This window comes from Neovison vison, chromosome 8 (genome assembly GCF_020171115.1).
Source record: "Neovison vison isolate M4711 chromosome 8, ASM_NN_V1, whole genome shotgun sequence".
NCBI lineage: Eukaryota > Metazoa > Chordata > Mammalia > Carnivora > Mustelidae > Neogale > Neogale vison.
In genome coordinates, this window is record NC_058098.1 from 112917130 (window position 1) to 112939473 (window position 22344).

The 22344-nt window shown below is 44.1% G+C and overlaps 1 protein-coding gene across 2 annotated transcripts in view; it reads right to left on the reverse strand.

The window, feature by feature from the left end:
* Positions 1 to 2890: 2890 nt before the first annotated feature.
* The window catches only part of ARHGEF33 (Rho guanine nucleotide exchange factor 33), a 49943-nt gene continuing 30489 nt past the window's right edge, over positions 2891 to 22344 (reverse strand). Inside the window, exons 13-16 of one of the 2 annotated variants that reach the window (XM_044261707.1) lie at positions 21163 to 21327; positions 15071 to 15884; positions 10616 to 10755; positions 2891 to 3350 (exon numbers count right to left, since the gene is read on the reverse strand). In XM_044261707.1, the coding sequence (XP_044117642.1) occupies positions 3221 to 3350; positions 10616 to 10755; positions 15071 to 15884; positions 21163 to 21327 (1249 nt within the window). In that variant the 3' untranslated portion in view covers positions 2891 to 3220. Of the gene's footprint in view, positions 3351 to 3701; positions 5197 to 10615; positions 10756 to 15070; positions 15885 to 21162; positions 21328 to 22344 lie in introns of those variants that run through there. The other variant, XM_044261708.1, reaches the window with a different exon arrangement.

Below are 22344 nucleotides of genomic sequence, written 5' to 3' on the forward strand. Positions count from 1 at the left end.
AATCTGAATTTTTACAAGGGCCCTCATGGAGAAAGAAACGTATCCGTAAAGACTTGAAGAAGTACGTGAATGAGGTATGAGATCATGAGATACTATAGAAAGCTTTAAAGGGTTTTCCCTGGGCAAGCACAAAACACCATTCTACTTTCAAGCCCCCGATAGGTTTAAACTATTTGTCCCATGATGAAGCCCCCCCACTGCAGAGAACCCTGCAGCGTGGGTCCACAGATCCCTGGTTCTCCAAGACTCTAGTTTGGGGTTCAGAAAAGCAGGGCGATCCTTGCTCGGGCTTCTATCCAGACCATACCAGGCTTCGGAAGGGACCAGGTGCTGCTCCCAGCCTGTGCAGAAACATCCCCCTCATCTCTTAGGGGCGGGAGGAACCCAGGCACTCCCAGGAGACCGCTGCGGCCTCCCATGTAAACTGCACTTCTCCGGGAGACTAGAGCTTACAGCTGCAGGAATTGCAAGGCTCTTTCTCACCCTGACTTCCTGACTTCATCTCTCATGCAACGTTATATTAAGTGTCATTAAGAAACGTCATTAAAGATCCTATCTCTACTGTCAATTTATACTACTACATAGAAAGATGATGAAATGAGCCAGCACAACACAGAAAAAAGTAGCAAACTTTTTTTGTTTTTTTTTTTTTTTTTTTGGTGGAGTGATGTTTTCTAACTCTAGATGCTGTGAACGTGGCAGTAGTGCCTTTTGCCTTTAAGCCAAACTGCTTTGGAAGACAACTGTCTTTTATTTCCTTTGGTATTTTTCTTTTTTAAAAAAATTAAAAGGCAGGAAGGTAAAGCGACAACCTCAATGAGGAATGACTCTCTGTCAGATGATGAGTAGAAATTATTCTTCGTAGCCTACTGTGTACTATTCAAGAGGTGGAGAGGAATTTAAAGAGATACATCATAGTTTGTTGTAGTTCCTGCCCTTGAAGGGACTTACATTCTTCTCGGGAAGACAAGACAAAGCGCATCAAAAGATAGACAAGTTACAGCACCAGAGATCACAGGAAGATGAGGGACTTAACGCTGGACCTCGAAGACTGGCAGAGAGGAAGGCGGCTGGGGCAAGGAGTGAGGCAGGGCCGCGTGGCCTACAGCCAGCGGTAAGAGCCCAGCTCCGCGGAGGCGCGCCGCCCAGCAGGCCTGCGAAGCGGGGGATGGCAGCCACAGACAGGACTGGTGGCCGCGCTGCAGACACGGACAGCCTTGGAGGTCAAGTCAAGGAGTTCAGAATTTGACAAATAAGAACAGTCAAAGAGTTTCACACAATGCGGTATTTGGGAATATTAATGTGCACAGATGGGCACAGACAGTACTTGGGGGCAGTTAGGAAATTACCAGAAAAACCCAAATTCCAGGTGATGGAGACCCAGAGAAGAGCAGCACTAATTATTACTAGTGTTACAGGCTAGTTTCATAAACTGTAACGAAACTGAGTTGTGCTACAGATGTAACGTCAAGACTTTTTCAAAGGATGTTATCAAAATGAAAATTTAGGAGGTGTGTGACAGTTTTGAAACCTTCCCAGTAGTCGATCATTTTAATGACCAACATTATGAAGAGGAGAGAAATGTTATTGTTTTTACATGTTACTTAAAAGACTGTGACTCGTACTTCACTTTCCAGGCTCAGTCAGTTCTGCACTGCGCTTTCGGGCACTCCCCCGAAACCGTCCTCAGCCTACTCATGGGGAGAAATCTGGCTTCCAAGGGGTTCATGAATTTCAGGAAAATGAAAAGCTTGGCTTACACCTAAATACTGGAAACTCCCCAAACTTGGCAGTGATCTTTTAAGTGTTCCAGATCACCTATTGTTCAAAGTGGATAATGGATGAGTTCCTAACTAATCATCAGACAAGCAGAAGAAAACCTGTTTAACACTCAAAAGTAGAACTTCCCCGATTCTATGAAATAACACGTTCCTAGAGGAACAGCCCCTCAAGAAGTTGGTCTGAGTTCCAAGATTCTGAATGGACAGTCACCAAATGCCTCTAATTTATTACAGATGATTGTCCGGTAAGAGAGACAAATTGTTTAAACCTCATTTTTTTTCTGTTATTCTTAGTTCGGGGCATGTCAAGGATGTGGACCATCTTGGACATCTCTGTGTGGAAACGAGCACATTCTAACACCCCATACCCAGGCCACCCTCACTGCAATGATTCCTCTGTCTGAACTATAAGAACTCTGGTGTTTTTTACAGCTTCCTTCTAGAAAACAGAATAAGGTATTGCCAGCCCTAAGTTTTCATTCTGACCTGGTGTTTTGGAGCAACCCCTGTGTGCGAGCCACTAAAGCACCGAAGTTGTTGCCCCTTCTTTCCAGACTGAAGAAAATCCTTTTAAAAAGAGGATGTAGCTGAATAAGTGCTTTTCCCCCCAATCCATCCGTTCATGAGTGAATGGGACACTCAGGATCACTAAGGGATCTTTGAGTCCTGAACACTCAGTAACACACGGACTCTGCACTGTTCTCATCAGCAGCACAACCCACACGAGGGAAAATGTTTCTTTGGCCTCCCGGTTTCAGGAGAAATCTTTGTTCCCTGTACTGATTTTCCAAACCACAGAGCAAGAGAAATACTGCTCTCAGGGTTCTCTTCCTGTTCAGAGAGCAATGTGTCTACGAGCTGTGAACCTTCTCTATTATGGCTTAAGTGCAAATCCTCCACAACTCAGATTGGCAACAGGTAAAACACAACTCTGTTAATTGATCCTTTGCCTCAAGGGATGTTAGGTATTGGCTTGGGTTTTTGGAAGACATATGGCAAGACAGAACTGGCCCCTGGCATCGTGTGTATTAGCCTGAGAATCCTGGGATGAATTCCTAAGGTAAGTGCCTGGGAAGCAAAAAACTCACATCCACGTTACATGCTCAGTATTATACTGGGGGAATGACTTCAAGTTGGAAGTTTTTGTTCTTACAAACATTTATTTTCTTCCAAATTTACTGTGTTTCTGTAAAGCTGTGAAAAGTCTTCATTTCCCTTTTCCCAAGTGCTGAGGTTCAAAAAGCCAGCTCTCACCCATAGACTAATCTTCAACTCTTCAGGGTCTTGTATGTTGATTTGGTTTCATATGTAAGTATTTATACTAGTTTTCCTCAGGGATTTATACATCAATATATATAAGTATATATATATTCCTAAACAGATATATACAGGCTTTTTATCCTCATCTTACCACTTGACAATACAACTTTAAATATGTTTTACACAGCTGTTCCTTGGTCAAGGTCATTTGCAAGAGCAAGTCGGTTTCTGAAGAAATCTTGTTTGGTGGGTGAAGGATCCATTGAGGGATTCTCATTAGTTTTTTCCCTGTATTCTGATCCACTGGACCTAAAATCTCAGCACACAGATAAAGTACAGGTTGATTTGGTTTTAATTGTTTTCAGATATTTTATCCAAATTGCTTTGCATTTGTAAAACAGTTGCCTCATAGATCTGGAATAATTTTTACTTCCCTTCCATTTCATGACTCAGGACATGTGTAACTAAAGTTTGCAACGAACGTAAAGAGAATATCTTTCTAATGCTTTATGGAGACAGTTGTGACAACTGTGTATGTCAGTGTAAGATATTGTGTATAACGTAAAGGGGGAATAAAAGCTCAGGAAATGGAGGAAATCCTATTTTTGATTCAACCAAGTAACTACTCCACCAATTACCAAGGCCCTTAAATTCAAATGGATGGGATTCATTGTTCTCAGCCAAGATTATCTATCAAGGGCCATTACTGAATTTGGGCGTTACATTACAAACTCTTACTTTTGCTTGTTTTCATTTTGAAATGAAAGATTTATTGAAGCCAACCACACATATATGCCACATTTGGTAGGATGCAGAAATTAGTACAGTAGTCAGATTGAGGAGATTCTATCATCTCAACCACCATGAAGGAGACCAAGCCCAATCAATAGTCAATGACTCAGATCAGTCCAATTGAGTCCCCAGTCGAGGGTGCATTCTTCCTTTATCTTGGTTAAGCCAGTTGGGTAATCCATTCCAGCTCTGCACCTTCTCCAGATTGTTCATGTCAGAAGTCCCTGGAGGGAGGAGGCTTTCTGGAAATAACCTCTGATAAGCTACGCTGGGGCCCTTTGACTAACTTAAATTCTGAGCTAGAATGGGTAGAACTAGCCCACTAAGAACCAGTATGAAAAGACCTCATGTAGGATGTATGCAAGTGATGTTATTGAAGTTCTTTGTCCAAAGCTCCTAGACAACTGAACAAGTTCTCCATATGCTGAGGCAGAATCGAGCATGCTTCCACTCTCCACAAAAGAAGGGTAAGTTCTTTCACTGTCTTTGGTATGCTACGAGTCCTCACTGCTGCTGTTAGATAAGTTAATTGTGACTCTATCATTTATTGCATTAATTGGGCAGAATTCACACATCCCTTTACATTATCCAAGGAAAGAAGCTAGATCCACACAAAGACTAAAATCTTGATGTCTGGAAACCTAATGACTGACTGGATGTTTTCACTATTCACCCTGATACTTGGTATCACAGATGAAGCCAGAGCTGCCTACCATGTTTTCTACTTCCGGTCAGGAAGCAGCACTTTTCCACCACACTCCCGTGCACAGAGGAAAAACGATTCTTTCTCTCAACACCAGTCCATCTGCATCCTCATCAGATAAGATTATATCTTATCTGGTGGGCTGAAAGTCCTTTGCCTTTTCAGAAGCCCCCTTGGAACTCTCCCTTGAAACAGCCTCCACATGCCCCACCCTAAAACTCCTTGTCTTCTCTCAATTCAGAATTCCCACCTACCTACAGTTCAAATCCTCCCTGAGTAGTACAGCTGTGCCCAAAATGTTAGGAAGATATATTTTTGACAGTTTTATTCTTTCCCCATATCTTCTGCTATCCAGAAGGCTAGGAATACCTATAAGTTTGGGGGTGGGAAATAGGAAGCAAGATTTGAATCTGGCTGGTGTTTCTTCTGAATAGTTCCCCCCATGTGGCAGTTTCTCATCAGAAAATCATCAGTCAAAACTTAAAATCTTTACTTCACATTTCCCCCTCTTAGCTATAACTGATCGCTTCAAAACCCAATATGTCATACTTTGATGGTTCCAACATGCAACTGTTTAGTGTTTACCTGGAAATGGGAAAGCTTTGATGTCACCACCAGCCCCAAGGACCACAGAAATCTTCACCAGTTGCGTTCCCATTTCTGAAACAAATGCCAAAATCGCCCTGTCTGGTTTTCAAAGTCCACAAACTCAGCTTAGTATTTTCTTTTTTTAACTGCTCTTCTCACAAACCACTTTCTCTGTGTCTCCAAGTATTTGAATTTCTCTGCATCTCTTGATATTAACTATTAATTAACTAATGACTACGTTGCTAATCCTCTTCAAAATCCAGCATTCTACTGTGGCCATGACTATATGCTCCGTTTTAACCTCTTAAAGACAATTTTAACTGCCCTCTTTGCAATGCCTACAGAGTATGTGGCCACTTGGACTCTTCCCAATATGTGGTCGTTAGGCTTTGAAGTAATGTATAAATTACCAGGAAATAACCTGCAGAATCTTGGAAAAGGGGCCAGTGAATTTGCTTTTATTGCCTTCATCTATAAAACAGAAATGGCTTTTGAGCTCCTGGGGCCATTTTGGTTGACTGCAGGGCAGATGTGAGCAGACGCTAGAGGAACGGGCAGGCAAATGCTTGCTGGATAAGGGTACAGTGGCTGCCAGTACATTCTGACACAGAGCAATCCAAGTGCTTGATGGAAAGAGAATAATCATCGCTACGTTTCCTTCCACTCAGTCCACAGAGACAAAGAAAATAACAAGCTGGGTAGGTCATACACATATAGATCTGCTACAAATAAGCCGTGTAAGTTTATTTGGAGCTGGGGAAGGGAGGAGGGGTAGAATCCAGTGCCGTGGAACCCTATGACCTAAGAAGGGGTGGTTTTCTGATTGGAAAGACTGTCTGTTGTGTAAGCTTTAGAAGACCTGCACATGGAAAAGTAAGGGAGCAGGGGACACCCATCCTGTCGCCCAAATCAGTTGGTCCTGGTAACCAATAGGGTGACAAATGAGCATTCGTATACTGTATGTTTGTTGAGTGCTTCCTATGTTCTAGCTAGTGAACCTTCAGCTAGATTACCCTTACATGTGAACTGTAAGCTTCTACTGGGCTACAACTATGTCTCTTACTTCTTTTGTGCTAGACAGAGCCTAGTACACTAAAGATATTTAACTTAGTGATGGATTTCAAATGACCTATTAAGACACATTTGTAATGAGGTTTAAATCATCCAAAATGTTATGCCTTCAATCATCTCCTTTAATTTGGAAGTGATGTAGGGAAACGAGATGGGAGATGAGAGCAGAGCCCAGAGTGGGTAAGCAATGGGAGAAGGACTTGAGATAGGCTGGGAGGAGGTAAAGAAGGTGGGGTACATTATCAATTAGTTCTTTGGTAGTCCTGCTTTCTATTACATGGTCTGTTCCACAGCCGAGGCTGGGCATTTACAGAAACAGCTGAAAAGATACCAAAGAGGAGGACCCACTGATGTTCAGTTACATGGAGCCCTGCAGACATATTCTGTGTGTGTGTGTGTGATTAAGAAAAGAGAGATTTTGGTGTGATTCGTGCAGGGAGAGTGATGATGTAGGAAGCAGACAGTCTGAGGTATATACGGTATAAAATGTTAAAGAGGAAAAGAATGGGTGAGGAAGCAGAATTAATCATTTGGAAGCCATGTGCTTTTTCTTCTACTCCCCCAAATTTGAGGATAAAAAGAGCCTCTCTACTCTGTACCCTTAAACTGTCTTCCAGAACCCTCTTCCTCCATACCACACCCCCAACCAAGAATACTTATTAAACTAAGTGCAGATTTATACATAAAGATAAAGTAGCATTTGCCTCATGCTTCAGAGTAGTCTAGATGTAAGTCCTGAAGCCTCCATATACAGCCTTCCAGAATGGGACAGTGTGCCTTACTCCCTGCTCTAAGGCAGAGAGAGAAGGATTCAGTCCAGCATCAGCCTATCACATTAGGTCTGTTCCTGGCTTCTGAGGAAATTCATTTCAAATTTTTAAAGTCACTTAACATTTCCAAGCTTTAGATAGGTAGTCTTTATTCTGATCAATTCTGGGCAGCTTTCAGGGACATGTGACCTGGTATCTACCCAGGACAAATGTGCCTGAGACAGAAATAATCAGAGCATCATCCTTTTCCCCAAATATCTTAGGCATTTTTCAGGATTTTTTTTTTTTTTATGATGTCAACTTGACTCTCCCTTTTGAATCCTTGTGGGTCTGAGTATTCGGCCCTCCCAGCCTCAGAGGGAAGAGAACCCTTTCTCAGGTTTTCTGTTGCATCTGGCTCCATGCCTAGCTTCATCCCGAAGCAGCACTCTGGGTGTGTGGGGCCACCAGCCAAACAAGCCCCTATGGATACAAAAAGGGTGTCAGTGTGGACAGGAATGAGCCTCCAGAGGGCTGTGGGGAGGCAGGCAGCGAGCCCCAAATGTGACACTGGTGGCTCTTCTGGCACTAGTCCATTTCGGACCTCTAAGGCCAGGCTGCGGCATGGTTCTGGTACCCAGGTTGAACCACTTCTTCAAGTCACAGGGCTTGCTGCCAGCCTGACCTCCCAACACATGGGAGGAGAATGAACTAAATGTCTCTTTCCAGTTCCTCCCTGTATCAGTCCACATGCCTGACTTCAGAGTGCAAGTTCCTACATAACAGCTGGGACTATGACATTCACAATTCCTATACAAGTGTCTCACAGAGCACATGCACGTAAGAAAGAATGCTTAACTCTGGAGAAGGATGGTGCGTTCTCATCTGAGTTAAGAGCCGCTGACCTTTCTGTGTTGCTCTGGGACCTCCTTGCCCTTCCTCTCTCTCTTAGCATAATGGAGCAAATTTCCCATGGTTCTTACACAAGAACACTCAGGAGAAACTCCTCAAGCTGCTTCTTTATCCTGTGCAGAGTCCCAAAGCGCCCCTCGCAGCTTCCTGACCCAAGGGGATGAGCAAGTACCAGCTGGGGGTGCTCAGGACCCTACCCCAGATGTTCAAAGCCAGGAAAGCCTGCCAGAGGGAGCGGCCACCTGTGTGGTCCCCCCTTGACTTCCATTCATAGACCGCTTCGGACTCTAAACACAAAGGCAGCAGCAAGCAGCAGGTTTGGTGGCAGCATTGTGACTGATGCAGGGGAGACTGATCTATGAGAAAGGATAAGAGGACTAAGGAGATCCACTGAACCCTCTAAGAAGGATCCCCAAAAGGTGCAAGAAGACTGAAAGCAATTAACCAACATGAATTTGGAGAGTCCACAGCTAGTCCTCAGCATTGTGCCAAGGCTGGGGGCCAGGGGGTGGTGGGAGGGCTACAGAAAGATAAAATCAGGTCTTCCACATGGTGAGTCTTTAAAATTATAGGTCCCAACGCCATATTAATTTCTTGTTCCAGGTGTTAAAAAGATGTGATTACTCAGATTGATCTAAAACAAAGCCAAAGTACAGATAAAGCAAATCTCAGCACTAGAAAGGACTCAGGTGCTCATCTTGGGCAATTTCCCACTCAGTGCAGGAATCCCTTCCATTAGCATCCCTGCCCAGGGTCACCCAGCTTCTACTCAGGAGAACCCAGTCCCTCATGAGGCAGCCAGCTCCACTTCCAGTACCTGCATTTTTAGAAAGTTCACCCTTTTACCCACTGTTCCGACTTCTGCCCACCAGATACAGAGAGGACAAGTCTACCTCCTCTGCCTCAAGTAACTGGCAGAGCGTTTTCCTATATTGCTCTGAAAACTGGGAATTTGTAAAGGAACCAGTGGTGAATCCATGGCTCACTGTTTTATGACAGACAGGCTCACTCACTATAAAGGACAGTAAGCAAAAAATTGGCTATTTGTTTGGGAACACTGCGGTCTAAAAAAAGAGATAGGTTAAGCAGCGCCTCTCTTAGGAGTCCTTAGAAGGATTCAGGAGCCTAAATCCTGAGGTGGGGCTGGAGGGTTGTCTGCTTCCAGGTCTCTCCATCCTGGCCAAACACGACAGAGGTAGGCCCTAGGCCAAGAAAAATCTAATCTATGAATGTAAAGAGAGGGATACAAGTCTTAACTCCTCACTCCCTACATAAAGGGGATCTAGCGGGCACCTGGGTGTCTCAGTGGGTTAAGCCGCTGCCTTCGGCTCAGGTCATGATCTCAGGGTCCTGGGATCGAGTCCCACATCGGGCTCTCTGCTCAGCAGGGAGCCTGCTTCCCTCTCTCTCTCTCTCTCTGCCTGCCTCTCTGTCTACTTGTGATCTCTGTCTGCCAAATAAACAAATAAAATCTTTTAAAAAAAAATAAAAAAATAAAGGGGATCTAGCAATAATCATGTGGACCTTGGCAAAACCGAAAGGGGACTCTGTGGAGCAGTACTGGGTCTAACTGCGATACTGTCGCTTTCTTCCTTTTCCTCATTCTTCCAGCAACAGCAGGCAGGGCCCACACCCAGCGATGCACGAATCTCATCTCGCTACATCCCTCCCCATGGGAGAAAAATTAGATACACCATCCAAAAAAAGTCCTCACTCCAGGCCTGCCCCCTTTCATCAAAACCATTGTCTAAATCAGCCAGTAACTTCTACCCTCAAGGAAAAAGTGATGTTCCTCAACTTCCTCACTTACCAGCAACTCTCCAAAGGCAGCTACAATGTCTTTAGCTTTTCCATCCACTAACTGTTTAAAACTGACTGCAAGAACCTTCTCTAACAAGAGAAACTAAGTAGCAGGAAAAATCTCTCCAAGGAAGGGGGAGGTGGCATGAGGACCAGTGGAGATAAGGGACAGTAAGTAGTCTCCCAGGCAGGGAATGCCTAGACTGGAGAATCCTTCTCAGGTCAAATGCTAAAGGCTCAAATCTCTCTTCTTTACATTTCATGCTGGGGTCTGGCCACCATCTCCCAGTCTATAAGACAGTGCTGGTAAGTGCTGGCCTAAATGCCTGGGGAGTGATTTCCTACAGCAAGGATTCAGAGTCTTAGAAGGACCACCGAAGGCAAATGTCTTGTTTTGGCCTCCTATGGAGTATGGAAACCCCACTGACATGATTTTCTTTAACTCAGGCCCAAGTCAAATCCATTCCATCATTTATGCTAAGGAAAAACACTAGCAAAAGTCCCGATAACCATGTACTAGTGTCCAGGATAACTATAGACTCCTACAGGCAGAAATGCTGAGACGCCTTGAAAAACTTTCCACAGGTGGGTAGATTTGGAAGGAACACCCATTACACCCAACTCCCACAGTGGAACCCAGGCCTCCCCATCTAAATGGATTTGATTGTCACCAGCTCATTACCCTGGGGACCTCCTCGCTTCATCCTGTCAGACACATGACTTTGGGAACAAGGAAGTGGAGCTAAAAGAGGCAGAGGACAGGGCTGAGTCTGCTTTTACTCTAGAAAAATACAGTAAGAAACATCTTCACCTGACAGGAATTGTGGCTACTGGCTGCAGGCACTGGGCTTGAAGCTGTGTGTGAAACCAGGCTACTTAAAACTTATTATGATTAAAACCTCCAGACTTAGCCCAAAGGGAAATGAGTTACAATGCTGTCTTGTCTAAGGGCTACTCACTTCTTTTTAAAGAGCTTGCGGAAGGAGCTGCGAAAGCCCCCTTTCTGGTCTTGCCTGGGGTTTTGATCGCTGAAAGATGTTTGTTCGCTTTCTCTTTCTTCCTTTGGACAGAATCTGGTGGTGTCTTCTAAATGCATCTCCTGAAAATACAAAAGAGGGGTGGTTATTTACTCTTTCCAAAGCTAACGTTATCCTGACTGGGACCATTTTTTTAAACTTTGTCACCTTCCCCTCTCACCCCAAAGAATAACGGGGAGCACCCTATTCCCATTAAAGCAAACCTAGGCTAATTAAGAAATCAGTGAAAAGAGGACAATTCTGCTGAGTGCAGAAGTAATTTGTACGTATCAAGACAAACAGCCTTAGAGTAGGATTACGGTATAACAATATTTAAAGATCAGGACATAAGGGAAGTTAGTATCTAAAGGCTATGGAGAGTAACTTCTTATTCTGGCACCAATCCTGTCTTGCTGGGTAACGAGCAGCGGTCCCCTCACGTCTCTGGGAATGTTTCTCTTTCTACAAAATAAGGTAGTTCCTTCATCGCAATGCTAGTTCTAAACTCATGCTCCTAACTCTCCATTTTAGACATAAATGAGGGAAGGAGGTTTTGCGGGGTCAGATCTGTTTAGAAGTAGCTGTCAACCATATCTATATGGGCACATACGTGCGTGTGTGTATGTGTGCCTGCCGCACACTTTTAATCTGTAAATACACATTTAGTAAAGTTTTTGGCATTCTTAATTCATGGTAGGTACAGTGTGAAGTAAAAATTAATTTAAAAAAATAAGGCTCTATCTTCTGTGAACTTTCTAGTTTCCTTTTAAGTGTGAGATGTGCTAAATAAAACAGATATACACTTATATTTCTGTTCCAGATGAATGAAGTATTATTTACTGTGGAGTGACTGAGACCTAAAAGCCACCTAATACAGTTGCTGCATTTTGAATCTAAGAGAACCCACGGAGTCACAGCAAAAACCACTATGAAACGAGCATGAGTTGAATGGGTGACTGCTTGCTGACCGTGAAGGGAGGCGTGGGGATGATTTTTTTTTTTTTTTTTCAGGAAACGTGTGTTTGACTCTGAGAATTTAGCTTGCAGTTATAGTAGCAGATCTAGAGCTTCCCCGAGATGCTACTAAGATTCATTACTATGCTGTGGAGAGCAACGTCTTGACGGCTTAGTGTGCTGTTTCTCAAACTGTGGTCCTGGGGCGACAGGATGAACCGGAGCTTTTATTTAAAATGTATATTGCCTGAGCCCCAACCCAGACTTGCAGAGTCAGAAACTCTGGAGTTAGGTCTAGGTAATCCTTACGCACACTGAGATTTTAAAACCAGTGGTTTAAGGTATGCTCCTGCCCACCTGCTCTTAGCATTCATGAGTCCCCCCGGACTCCTGCTAAGACGCAGACTCTGATTCAGTAGGTCTGGGATTGAGCCCACATTCTGCAACTGTAATAAGCTCCCAGGTAATGGACGCATTTACTACCAGCCTAAGGACCACATTTTGACAACTGGGCTTTTAGGGACTGCTTAGGAACTAAATATATTAAGTTTAAGGAAAATCTCTCTGTGCAATCATGATCTTGATAATATCTTGCATTTGTATAGCATTCCACACTTTACAAAGCCTATCCACATACTTTATCTTATTTGGCCTGATGCCCCATAACAACACTGTGAGTTATGTAAGGTATGTATTGTCTTAATTCTACAGATGAGAAAACTGGAGGCACAGAGATGCCAAGCGAGTTACCCAAAAGCACACAGCTATTTGGCAGCAGAGCCAGGACAGGTGTCAGATCTCCTGACACCCAGGTAGGTGTTCCTTATACTAAAGCATGCAGCCTTCTTTCCTGACTCTTAGAGACAGGGTTTGTCTGGCTCGTCAGGGCACGGGTGGAAGATACACAGAGTGTATTTAAGGAGATGGAATAGTAGGAGCTTTACACATCTCAACAGCAAAGAGCTGACACTGTTAAAGATAGGGCTTTCAAAGGGTTCATCTTTTGCGACGAAAACCCCACCTCACTTCCACCTCAACCACACACTCACATACAAACATGCACACATATACACATATATACATGTACAGAGGACTGCCCACGTACACACATGCATGTATGTGCACATACATACACACATGCACACATATATCCACACACAGTCTCTGCCCACCTGGACTGTGCATTCTATCTCTCTCTAGGATACCTTCTGAATCTTTAGAAAGAAAAATTTTGTCCAAAAACAGAAATAATAAGCAAGGTGACCTTTGCATGATACTGATAACTGAAAGAGAAAAGGTCTCTTTTAGCTGACCTCTATTTGCCATCTCCTTATTGTCACTTTCTGAACCAACTTGACTCATATATGACACTGCTAGGGGATGCAACTTGCTGTCCAGGATGTCTGATTAACAGTACCTAATATACTGTTTATTGTTATCTGGTATGTCTGATAAAGAGTCACAAATATATGACTCATCGTTTGCTTCTCAGATATATTACTTGTTATTTCTGATTAATGTCTTTTTTTTCCTGTCAATTGTTGAACTCCCATTTTTTCACATATTCACTGAGGGGGAGAGACTTTCATGAACATGTGACATAAAAGCATTTTGGCAGCTTAGACTACACTAGTTAGAAGGCTTTATATGTAAATCTCTGCCTATCTCAAGTCAGTTTGAATTGCCATTATTATTTCCTGCCTACCTCCCTTGCTAATGAACTTTTAAACTTTGACACATGCCTAAGATTGATTTGCCTAAGAAATTTTGCCTCATAGAATTTTGTAAAGTTCAGAGTTGAAAATCAACGCCAGAAAAAAAAAAAAAAATTCAGAACTCTGGGGAATCTCAGCAACTTTAGCTGAGCATACGAAGGTCCCTCTGCAGGAACCAGTCAGACTTTGATTCTGAAGTCCAGATGGGCTACGGGCTCCAAGGTTCTTCATGACCCAGCCCCTTCTTTTTCCTCTGGCCTATTGTCCACCAGTCCCACCTGGCACAGTATTCAAGAAGAAAAGCATCACCCTGCTGTTTCTAAAAAAGACTCATGAGCCTTTTTCCTATTTCCCTACCTCACTCCATCTAGGCAGCTTTTAAAATTAAATTCAGACATCAATTTATCCAGAAGGCCCTGTCTGTCCACCATTGCCCCAGCAGGGTCTAAATGCACTTCCGACGTGTTCCCACCATTTATTTTAAGTCTGTGTGTCTGTGTTTCCTTTCTGAGATAAGCCAGTGGTCCTGGAGGGCAGAGACTCAGGTGCCATTCATTTCTGAACCCTCAAGTCCTTAGCCCCGTGTCTGCTGAAAAACGATTGAATGAAAGGAGTCAGTGATCCTCAACCGTCCCAACTCACTTGGAAATGGGAATAGATGGATTATAGGGCTCTTATTCCTGGAAAAACCTCCTTTAGCTTAGGCAAAAGGTCTTCCAGCTTGATACAAGTTAGGCCCGGACTGTATCATTTTCGAGATGTACAAGTACAGAGCGGCCCTGTAAACCCTAACCACTACTCTTAAACGGGTTAAACAGGAAGGATGGTGGCAGAGGTCAAAGCTGTCCTGTCACTCTCTGCTTAATTAGAAATAGCATTGTTCCAATCACACGCAGAGAAATTAAGTGTTTGCTCAGGAACTACTAGCCCTTTCGTGGATATGTACTTAACAACCCTTTAAACGTCCCATGGCTTGCAGAGTGCAAGGCTGGACGTCAAAATACTGAACACTGATATGGACGCCTAAGAAGATATTTGCGAATCAGCGCCTCCTCGAATCTATCGTGTTGTCCCCCGTCCCAGTGGAATCTGCAAAGCAACGCGACACTCTTTTCCAGTCACACGTGCCGCAGACTTTGCAGGGAGTCCGCAGTGAGACGGGGCAACTTGCCTTCTCCCTAGCTACAGGCAAGGCCAGGGCGGGTCGGGGAGTGGGGCAGACCGGCACACCGGGTTCTGTGTTTTGAACACCTCCACGAGAAGGGGCGCCTCGCAGGCAGGGGAAACAAGGCTGGGACTAGTGTGCGGGACTTTGAATGCCAAGTGCAACTGTGAGGGGCCGCACCGCTTAAGCGGCAAAGCAGAGAACACCCCTAACTGTTCGGGGGAGGTGTGGGGCAGGGTGGCTGACGGTGTCGACAGGTCTAAGAGTCCGTCTTCTCTGAGGCCTCTTTGCCTTCCTACAGAGAAATTAAGTGTTTGCTCAGGAACTACTAGCCCTTTCGTGGAGGACACGCCCTCGTGCCCTGGCCCTGCAGGACCGGAGCTACCGCTCGCCACACCGAGGGCACCTGACTTACAAGCCTCCGACCCGGGCTTTCCCCCGGCGGCCTCCGCTCCCCCTCTGGCCAGCCCGCTTCCCCTCCACGCTAGGGGAGCCCAGGTTGCTCTCTGGAGATCTAGGCCCGGGGCTGCCGGCGCTGTGGGTTTGGGTTCGGTTTTACTTTACCCTCCTTACTTCCAAATAGGTCTGCTTTTCGCTTTGGGACCTCTGTTGGGGGAAGAAGGTCCTGGGCGCGCCGCGGGCGGCGGCGGCGGCTGCGGCGGCGGCCTGGCCGTGGGGCTGCGCGGTGCGCTCGGCCTTGAGCGGCGCGCGGCCGCCGCTGCTGCTGCGCGTGCTGTAGAGGCGCGGGGCCACGCCCTCGGGGGGCGGCGCGCGCGGGAACTCCTTGAGCGAGCGGCTCAGCGGCTTGGCCTTGCCGTGCGCCTGCGCCGCCGCCTCCAGCTTGTAGGCGCTGCTGCTGCCCGCCGGAGACGTGGCGCTCTTGGGCAGCGGCTGCAGCGGGTGCTCGGGCCGCTCGGCCTCCATGGCGAAGCTGACGGGCCGCAGGAAGCAGATGTCCAGGCTGGACTCGGAAGAGGCGGGCGAGCAGTTCTCGAAGAGGGCCGGGGCCTGGAACGGCTCCTCATCGTAGGGCGCGGGAAGCGCGAAGATCTCGCCGCCGTACTCGAACTCCTCATAGCCCGCGGGCACGAAGCCGCGGGCGTCGGGCAGGAGCTCCGCCGGGGCGCGCAGGGACCGCTCCACGTTGCCCAGCGGCTCGGCGGGCGAGGGCTCGAAGTCCATCTCGGGGATGGCCTGCAGGGGCCCGGCGAGCGCCTTCACGTCCTGCTCAGCCGCACAGAACTGCGCCGGCGCCAGGAGGCTCTCAGGCCTCTCGTGCTTTCTGCCCTCCATCTCCCACTCACTGGGCTTCCCAGGCTGCATGCTCTCCATCAGGCTTTGCTGTTGTTGGCTCTTCTTCACTGGGGGCATCAAATGTCTTTAAAGGGGAAACAGAATACAAAAGAGGTGTGCTTACGGCGGATTAGCACAGGCCTCTCCCCGAAGCCCGAGGCCCGGAGCAACACGCATCTGCTAGCTACTGCTTAGGCACAAAACTGTCGGTTCCTCCCCTCTCTGCCCTCCCAGGCGCCTGCTTGCGTCACCTACCAAGCTCCACAAGCTTCAGCTAAGGAGTCCCCCAGGCCCCCCATGTGGGAGGGTGAAAACGACATCTGTGAAGCAAATGACCGAAGTATCTCTCTGAGCAAGGAGGCTGTGCACCGAGATCGCGGGTCAACCAAGGATGGTCACCGCTCTCCACGTGGAAGCTCTGACCCACCCACCACGGGGCCAGAATCAAAGGTACCTCCTTTTACTCTCCTCCCCCTTTTTTTCTCCTAGCAATAGGATGCAAAATAATGGAGGGAACTTTTGTTCGATTCATGGATCTTCACGCTTAAAAACAATTAAATTTCTAAATGAAACAAATGTGGTACGATCTGAAAAACTGTTGAATCTGGATGATGGTATATGGGGTTCACTGTACACTTTACTTTTGTATGTATTTGAAGTTTTCATAATAACCTGAAAAATTTTGTGGCTATAGAGCATGCTGTATAAAGTCATCTCAAACTTTCACCCACAAAAACAACCACCCAAATGAAAAGGCTCTCGCTCTAAATATGCCCAATTTCATGTTTAATCGAGTAATGAATAGGATATGAGCGTAGCAAAAACATCAGATTGGATGGGATTTGCCAGTTGTGATGGAAGATAATTTCCAAGCAGATGTGAGTGCATGACTACCCACTGACCCAACCTTTTATTTATTTATAGTTTATTCATTCCACCACAAAAATGCAGATGTATTAAAAAGAAAGAAAACATGCAAATACTGAGTATCTTTTTGTGGTGATCTTAAGATGAAAATAAGATCTCACACTCAAAGGTAAAATGAAATATTGACCTGACTTGAATCGTCTTTTCACTTGGAAAATTGTTAAATTTTTACTGGCCATTTTCCAACAGAGTGCAATGGCAGCCATCTTTTTGGTCTGGGTATACTCTCTAGGGATTTTTTCTTTTTTTTTTTTTTTTTTACTCTATTTGTTGCACTTCAAAGAAGATAGCTTTATTGTTGTGGTAAAAGCTGAAGAGACCCACAAAGTAAACCCCCACTTCCTGCCTATCTGTCTCCCACTCTCCACCCAGGAAAAGTTTTGTTTTGTTTTGTTTCCTGAATGGAGTTCTCCCCTATAGGATTTGTAGGGTTTTCTCTATATGAAGAAAATCTTCCTGGGCTCTATTTATAGGAAGTTTAATGTCTCATAGGTTTCAGAATAATTATAGAATCTCTCTCTCTTTCCACATCTGTGCTTCTGCCTTTCCATGATATATGCTCTCAATTTTAAGTGATGAGGGCAGAAAAAGGAAACAGTATATTTTGCATTACTGATCATACATTCCTTCCAATGATTAAAATTGGCATTTCAAAAATTGTAGTGATTAAGAATTGAAATAATCTCAGTTGCCTATCCCTCACTTCATTGTAATTTTAGGAAAGCAAAGTAGCTAAAACTTCTAATTTTTTCCTTAAATAAAACCCAAAGCAGAAATTATAGTCTAAGGAATTACTTTTATGAGAATTGTCTATTCGATGGAGTACTGGATTTGGAATTTTGAGTTTTAGTTTCCATTATCTTTCCAGAAATCCTGGTTTCAAAAATAGCTAATTTGACTTTATCCTTCAGAGGTAAAGAATTCCAAATATATATAAATGCCCTAATTCTTAATGTAAACATCATCAAGAAGATTCATGAATAAGAATCCAGGTAGTGTACTAAAGGGTTGTGTGCAGAGACTTTAAAAAGCTATCAAATACATCCACAGCACAAAACAGCTTTAAGAGAAACTGTCATATCTGGAAGAAATGGATGCATTTTTAGAGACATATAAACTACCACAGCTGAGCCAAGAAGAAATAGAAAACCTGAACAGACCCATAACCAGTAAGGAGATTGAAACAGTCATCAAAAATCTCCAAACAAACAAAAGCCCAGGGCCAGATGGCTTCCCGGGGGAATTCTACCAAACATTTAAAGAAGAAATAATTCCTATTCTCCTGAAACTGTTCCAAAAAACAGAAAGGGAAGGAAAACTTCCAAACTCATTTTATGAGGCCAGCATCACCTTGATCCCAAAACCAGACAAGGATCCCATCAAAAAAGAGAACTATAGACCAATATCCTTGATGAACACAGATGTGAAAATTCTCACCAAAATACTAACCAATAGGATTCAACAGTACATTAAAAGGATTATTCACTACGACCAAGTGGGATTTATTCCAGGGCTGCAAGGTTGGTTCAACATCTGCAAATCAATCAATGTGATAGAACACATTAATAAAAGAAAGAACAAGAACCATATGATACTCTCAATAGATGCTAAAAGAGCATTTGACAAAGTACAGCATCCTTCCTGATCAAAACTCTTCAAAGTGTAGGGATAGAGGGCACATACCTCAATATTATCAAAGCCATCTATGAAAAACCCACCACAAATATCATTCTCAATGGAGAAAAACTGAAAGCTTTTCCGCTAAGGTCAGGAACACGGCAGGGATGTCCATTATCACCACTGCTATTCAACATAGTACTAGAAGTCCTAGCCTCAGCAATCTGACAACAAAAGGAAATTAAAGGCATCCAAATCGGCAAAGAAGAAGTCAAACTATCACTCTTTGCAGATGATATGATACTATATGTGGAAAACCCAAAAGACTCCACTCCAAAACTGCTAGAACTTGTACAGGAATTCAGTCAAGTGTCAGGATATAAAATCAATGCACAGAAATCAGTTGCATTTCTCTACACCAACAAGAAAGAAGAAAGAGATATTAAGGAGTCAATCCCATTTACAATTGTACCCAAAACTATAAGATACCTAGGAATAAACCTAACCAAAGAAGCTAAGAATCTATACTCAGAAAATTATAAAGTACTCATGAAAGAAATTGAGGAAGACACAAAGAAATGGAAAAATGTTCCATGCTCCTGGATTGCAAGAATAAATCTTGTGAAAATGTCTATGCTACCTAAAGCAATCTACACATTTAATGCAATTCCTATCAAAATACCATCCATTTTTTTTTCAAAGAAATGGAACAAATAATCCTAAAACTTATATGGAACCAGAAAAGACCTCGAATAGCCAAAGGAATATTGAAAAAGAAAGCCAAAGTTGGTGGCATCACAATTCCGGACTTCAAACTCTATTACAAAGCTGTCATCATCAAGACAGCATGGTATTGGCACAAAAACAGACACATAGGTCAATGGAAACAGAATAGAGAGCCCAGAAATAGACCCTCAACTCTATGGTCAACTAATTTTTGACAAAGCAGTAAAGAATGTCCAATGGAAAAAAGACAGCCTCTTTAATAAATGGTGTTGAGAAAATTGGACAGCCACATGCAGAAAAATGAAATTGGACCATTTCCTTATGCCACACGCGAAAATAGCCTCAAAATGGATGAAGGACCTCAATGTGAGAAAGGAATCCATCAAAATCCTTGAGGAGAACACAGGCAGCAACCTCTTCGACCTCAGCCGCAGCAACATCTTCGTAGGAACATCGCCAAAGGCAGGGGAAGCAAGGGCAAAAATGAGCTATTGGAATTTCATCAAGATCAAAAGCTTTTGCACAGCAAAGGAAACAGTTAACAAAACCAAAAGACAACTGACAGAATGGGAGAAGATATTTGCAAACGACATATCAGATAAAGGACTAGTGTCCAAAATCTATAAAGAACTTAGCAAACTCAACACCCAAAGAACAAATAATCCTATCAAGAAATGGGTAGAGGACATGAACAGACATTTCTGCAAAGAAGACATCTAGATGGCCAACAGACACATGAAAAAATGCTCCACATCACACGGCATCAAGGAAATACAAATCAAAACTACAATGAGATACCACCTCACACCAGTCAGAATGGCTAAAATTAACAAGTCAAGAAATGACAGATACTGGCAAGAATGAGGAGAGAGGGGAACCCTCTTGCACTGTTGGTGGGAATGCAAGCTTGTGCAACCACTCTGGAAAACAGTGTGGAGGTTCCTCAAAAAATTGAAAATAGAGCTACCTTATGACCCAGCGATTGCACTACTGTGTATATATCCTAAAGATACAAACGTGGTGCTCCGAAGGGACACGTGCACCCAAATGTTTATAGCAGCAATGTCCACTATAGCCAAACTATGGAAAGACCCTAGATGTCCATCAACAGATGAATGGATTAATAAGATGTGGTATATATACACAATGGAATACTATGCAACCGTCAAAAGAAATGAAATCTTGCCATTTGCGATGACGTGGATGGAACTAGAGGGCATCATGCTTAGCGAAGTAAGTCAATTGGAGAAAGACAACTATCATATGATCTCCCTGATATGAGGGAATGGAGATGCAACATTGGGGGTAAAGGGGATAGGAGAAGAATAAATAAAACAAGATGGGATTGGGAGGGAGACAAACCATAAGTGACTTGTAGTCTCACAAAACAAACTGAGGGTTGCTGGGGGGAGGGGGGTGGGGCTATGAACATTGGGGAGGGTATGTCCTGGGGTGAGTGCTGTGAAGTGCGTAAACCTGGCAATTCACAGACCTGTACCCCTGGGGATAAAAATATATGTTTATAAAAAATAAAAATTTAAAAATATATATAGAAAAAAAAAGAGAGAAGCTGTCATAAGTGAAGAAAAGAACTTACGAAATACCTTTCTGAGGAAGCTTCAGGGGGAATTAGGAAGGGCTAATAGCATGCTTTCTGCATCACCTCAGGCCTATTTTTATCCTCAGTCTTAACTTCCACTCACCCCTAACTGAGATTCTCTTTCCCTCTACTACACCTTTTGGAGAACTTAAGTATATTCCCCCCACCTTCTGAGGAGTTGTAAGATGCCTTCCTGTCTTCTTCCACCCAATCATTGTCTCAACCCAAAGAAACTGTAGGTAGAGCGTGGATATGTGTGATGAAATTGTTAGTAGTAGCCTCAGCCTCCAGGCCTACCCCTTAACATTAGCCTTCCTCTGGGATCCAGTCATAGGGTCAGCAGCTTGCCTGCCTTATATAGGCCTGATGAAGCAAGAGGGAGGGAAGAGTCCGGTAGGTCGTTCTCCTATTCCAGGCTCTCCTGCTACTGCATACAGATGACTTGGCACCCAAGGGCATTGCCATGTAAACTTTTCATGCAACAAGCGCTTACGTGACAGCAGGGCCAGAACTGGGAGCAGAAGGGTAGGGCTGCAGTATCTCTTCTGAGTGGATCCCACTGTCACGGACAGCCTCAGGGCCAGCAGTAGGGGAAGCATCTTGTCCGGTATTTGCACACTGGGAAGCCAGCCCTTTGTACAGTTTTGCCATGGATGACCTATGAGAACGGAAGTAATGATTTTCGGAGTGTACAGTGGGAAATTGGCTCTGAACACACAGATTATGCCAAGAGAGACAAGGAGACAATATTTCAGAAATGAAGCTAGGCTGCGAAGTTCTCTCCCTCCTCTCTCTCTCCATGGCCCTCTACAAACCAGGTTATTTCCATAACAGTGCAAGCTAGATGTGGGCAAGAAGAGGGATGCTGATTGATAACCTGAGTTAAGTTTGAGGGAAAAGGATGGTATAGGAAGATATCTGCCATTAGAGGAGCCCTAGATTGGGAGATGGCATCTTATTCTGGTCTCAAACATCCACAGAAATGATTGTTTTCCTCATTGGGTTGGGATGAGGTTAAAAGAACTTTTAGGTCATTAGGAAATTCTGCTGTGAATTGCTTCTGTTCCTTCTGAAGCCCAGATCTCTCTAGTCAGCTCTTTTTCTTTCTTTTTGGCATGAAATTTGTTCAACCGCCACCCTTATTTGTTGTGTTTTTTTCCATAATACTTACACTGTCTATTTATTAACTGGCTGTCCAGCTCTAGAAAGTAAGCTCCATGTGGCAAATATTTTTGTCCGTTTTGTTGATTGTAATATACTCAGTAGCAGAGCAGTGACTGATAGGCAGTAAGTGCTCAATAAATACTTGTTGAGTTCATGAAAGAAACCACATTCTGGCCTTTAAGCTGCATTTTTTTAACCTGGCAAGCTTAGGGAAACAGTAACTATTTTCCAGATGTTTAATAACATAAGAGGGGGCCTGCATAGGGATTAGAGTAAAACTGTTTTTATTTTTCCAAAATAATTGTACCTATTACCTGATGGAAATTTTACCACCAGGTAATAGATCCCTCCCGCCCGTAGCCAGCCTGACCACCTCATTTCCCTCCTCTTTTCTATTCTCTTCTACCCCCGTCACTGTATTTCAGCCACCTAACATACACTTAGGTCACCTGTGACAGGTATCCACATTGTCTGTATCCCTGTTCTCAGGAAACTTTGATCAACCCTCTAG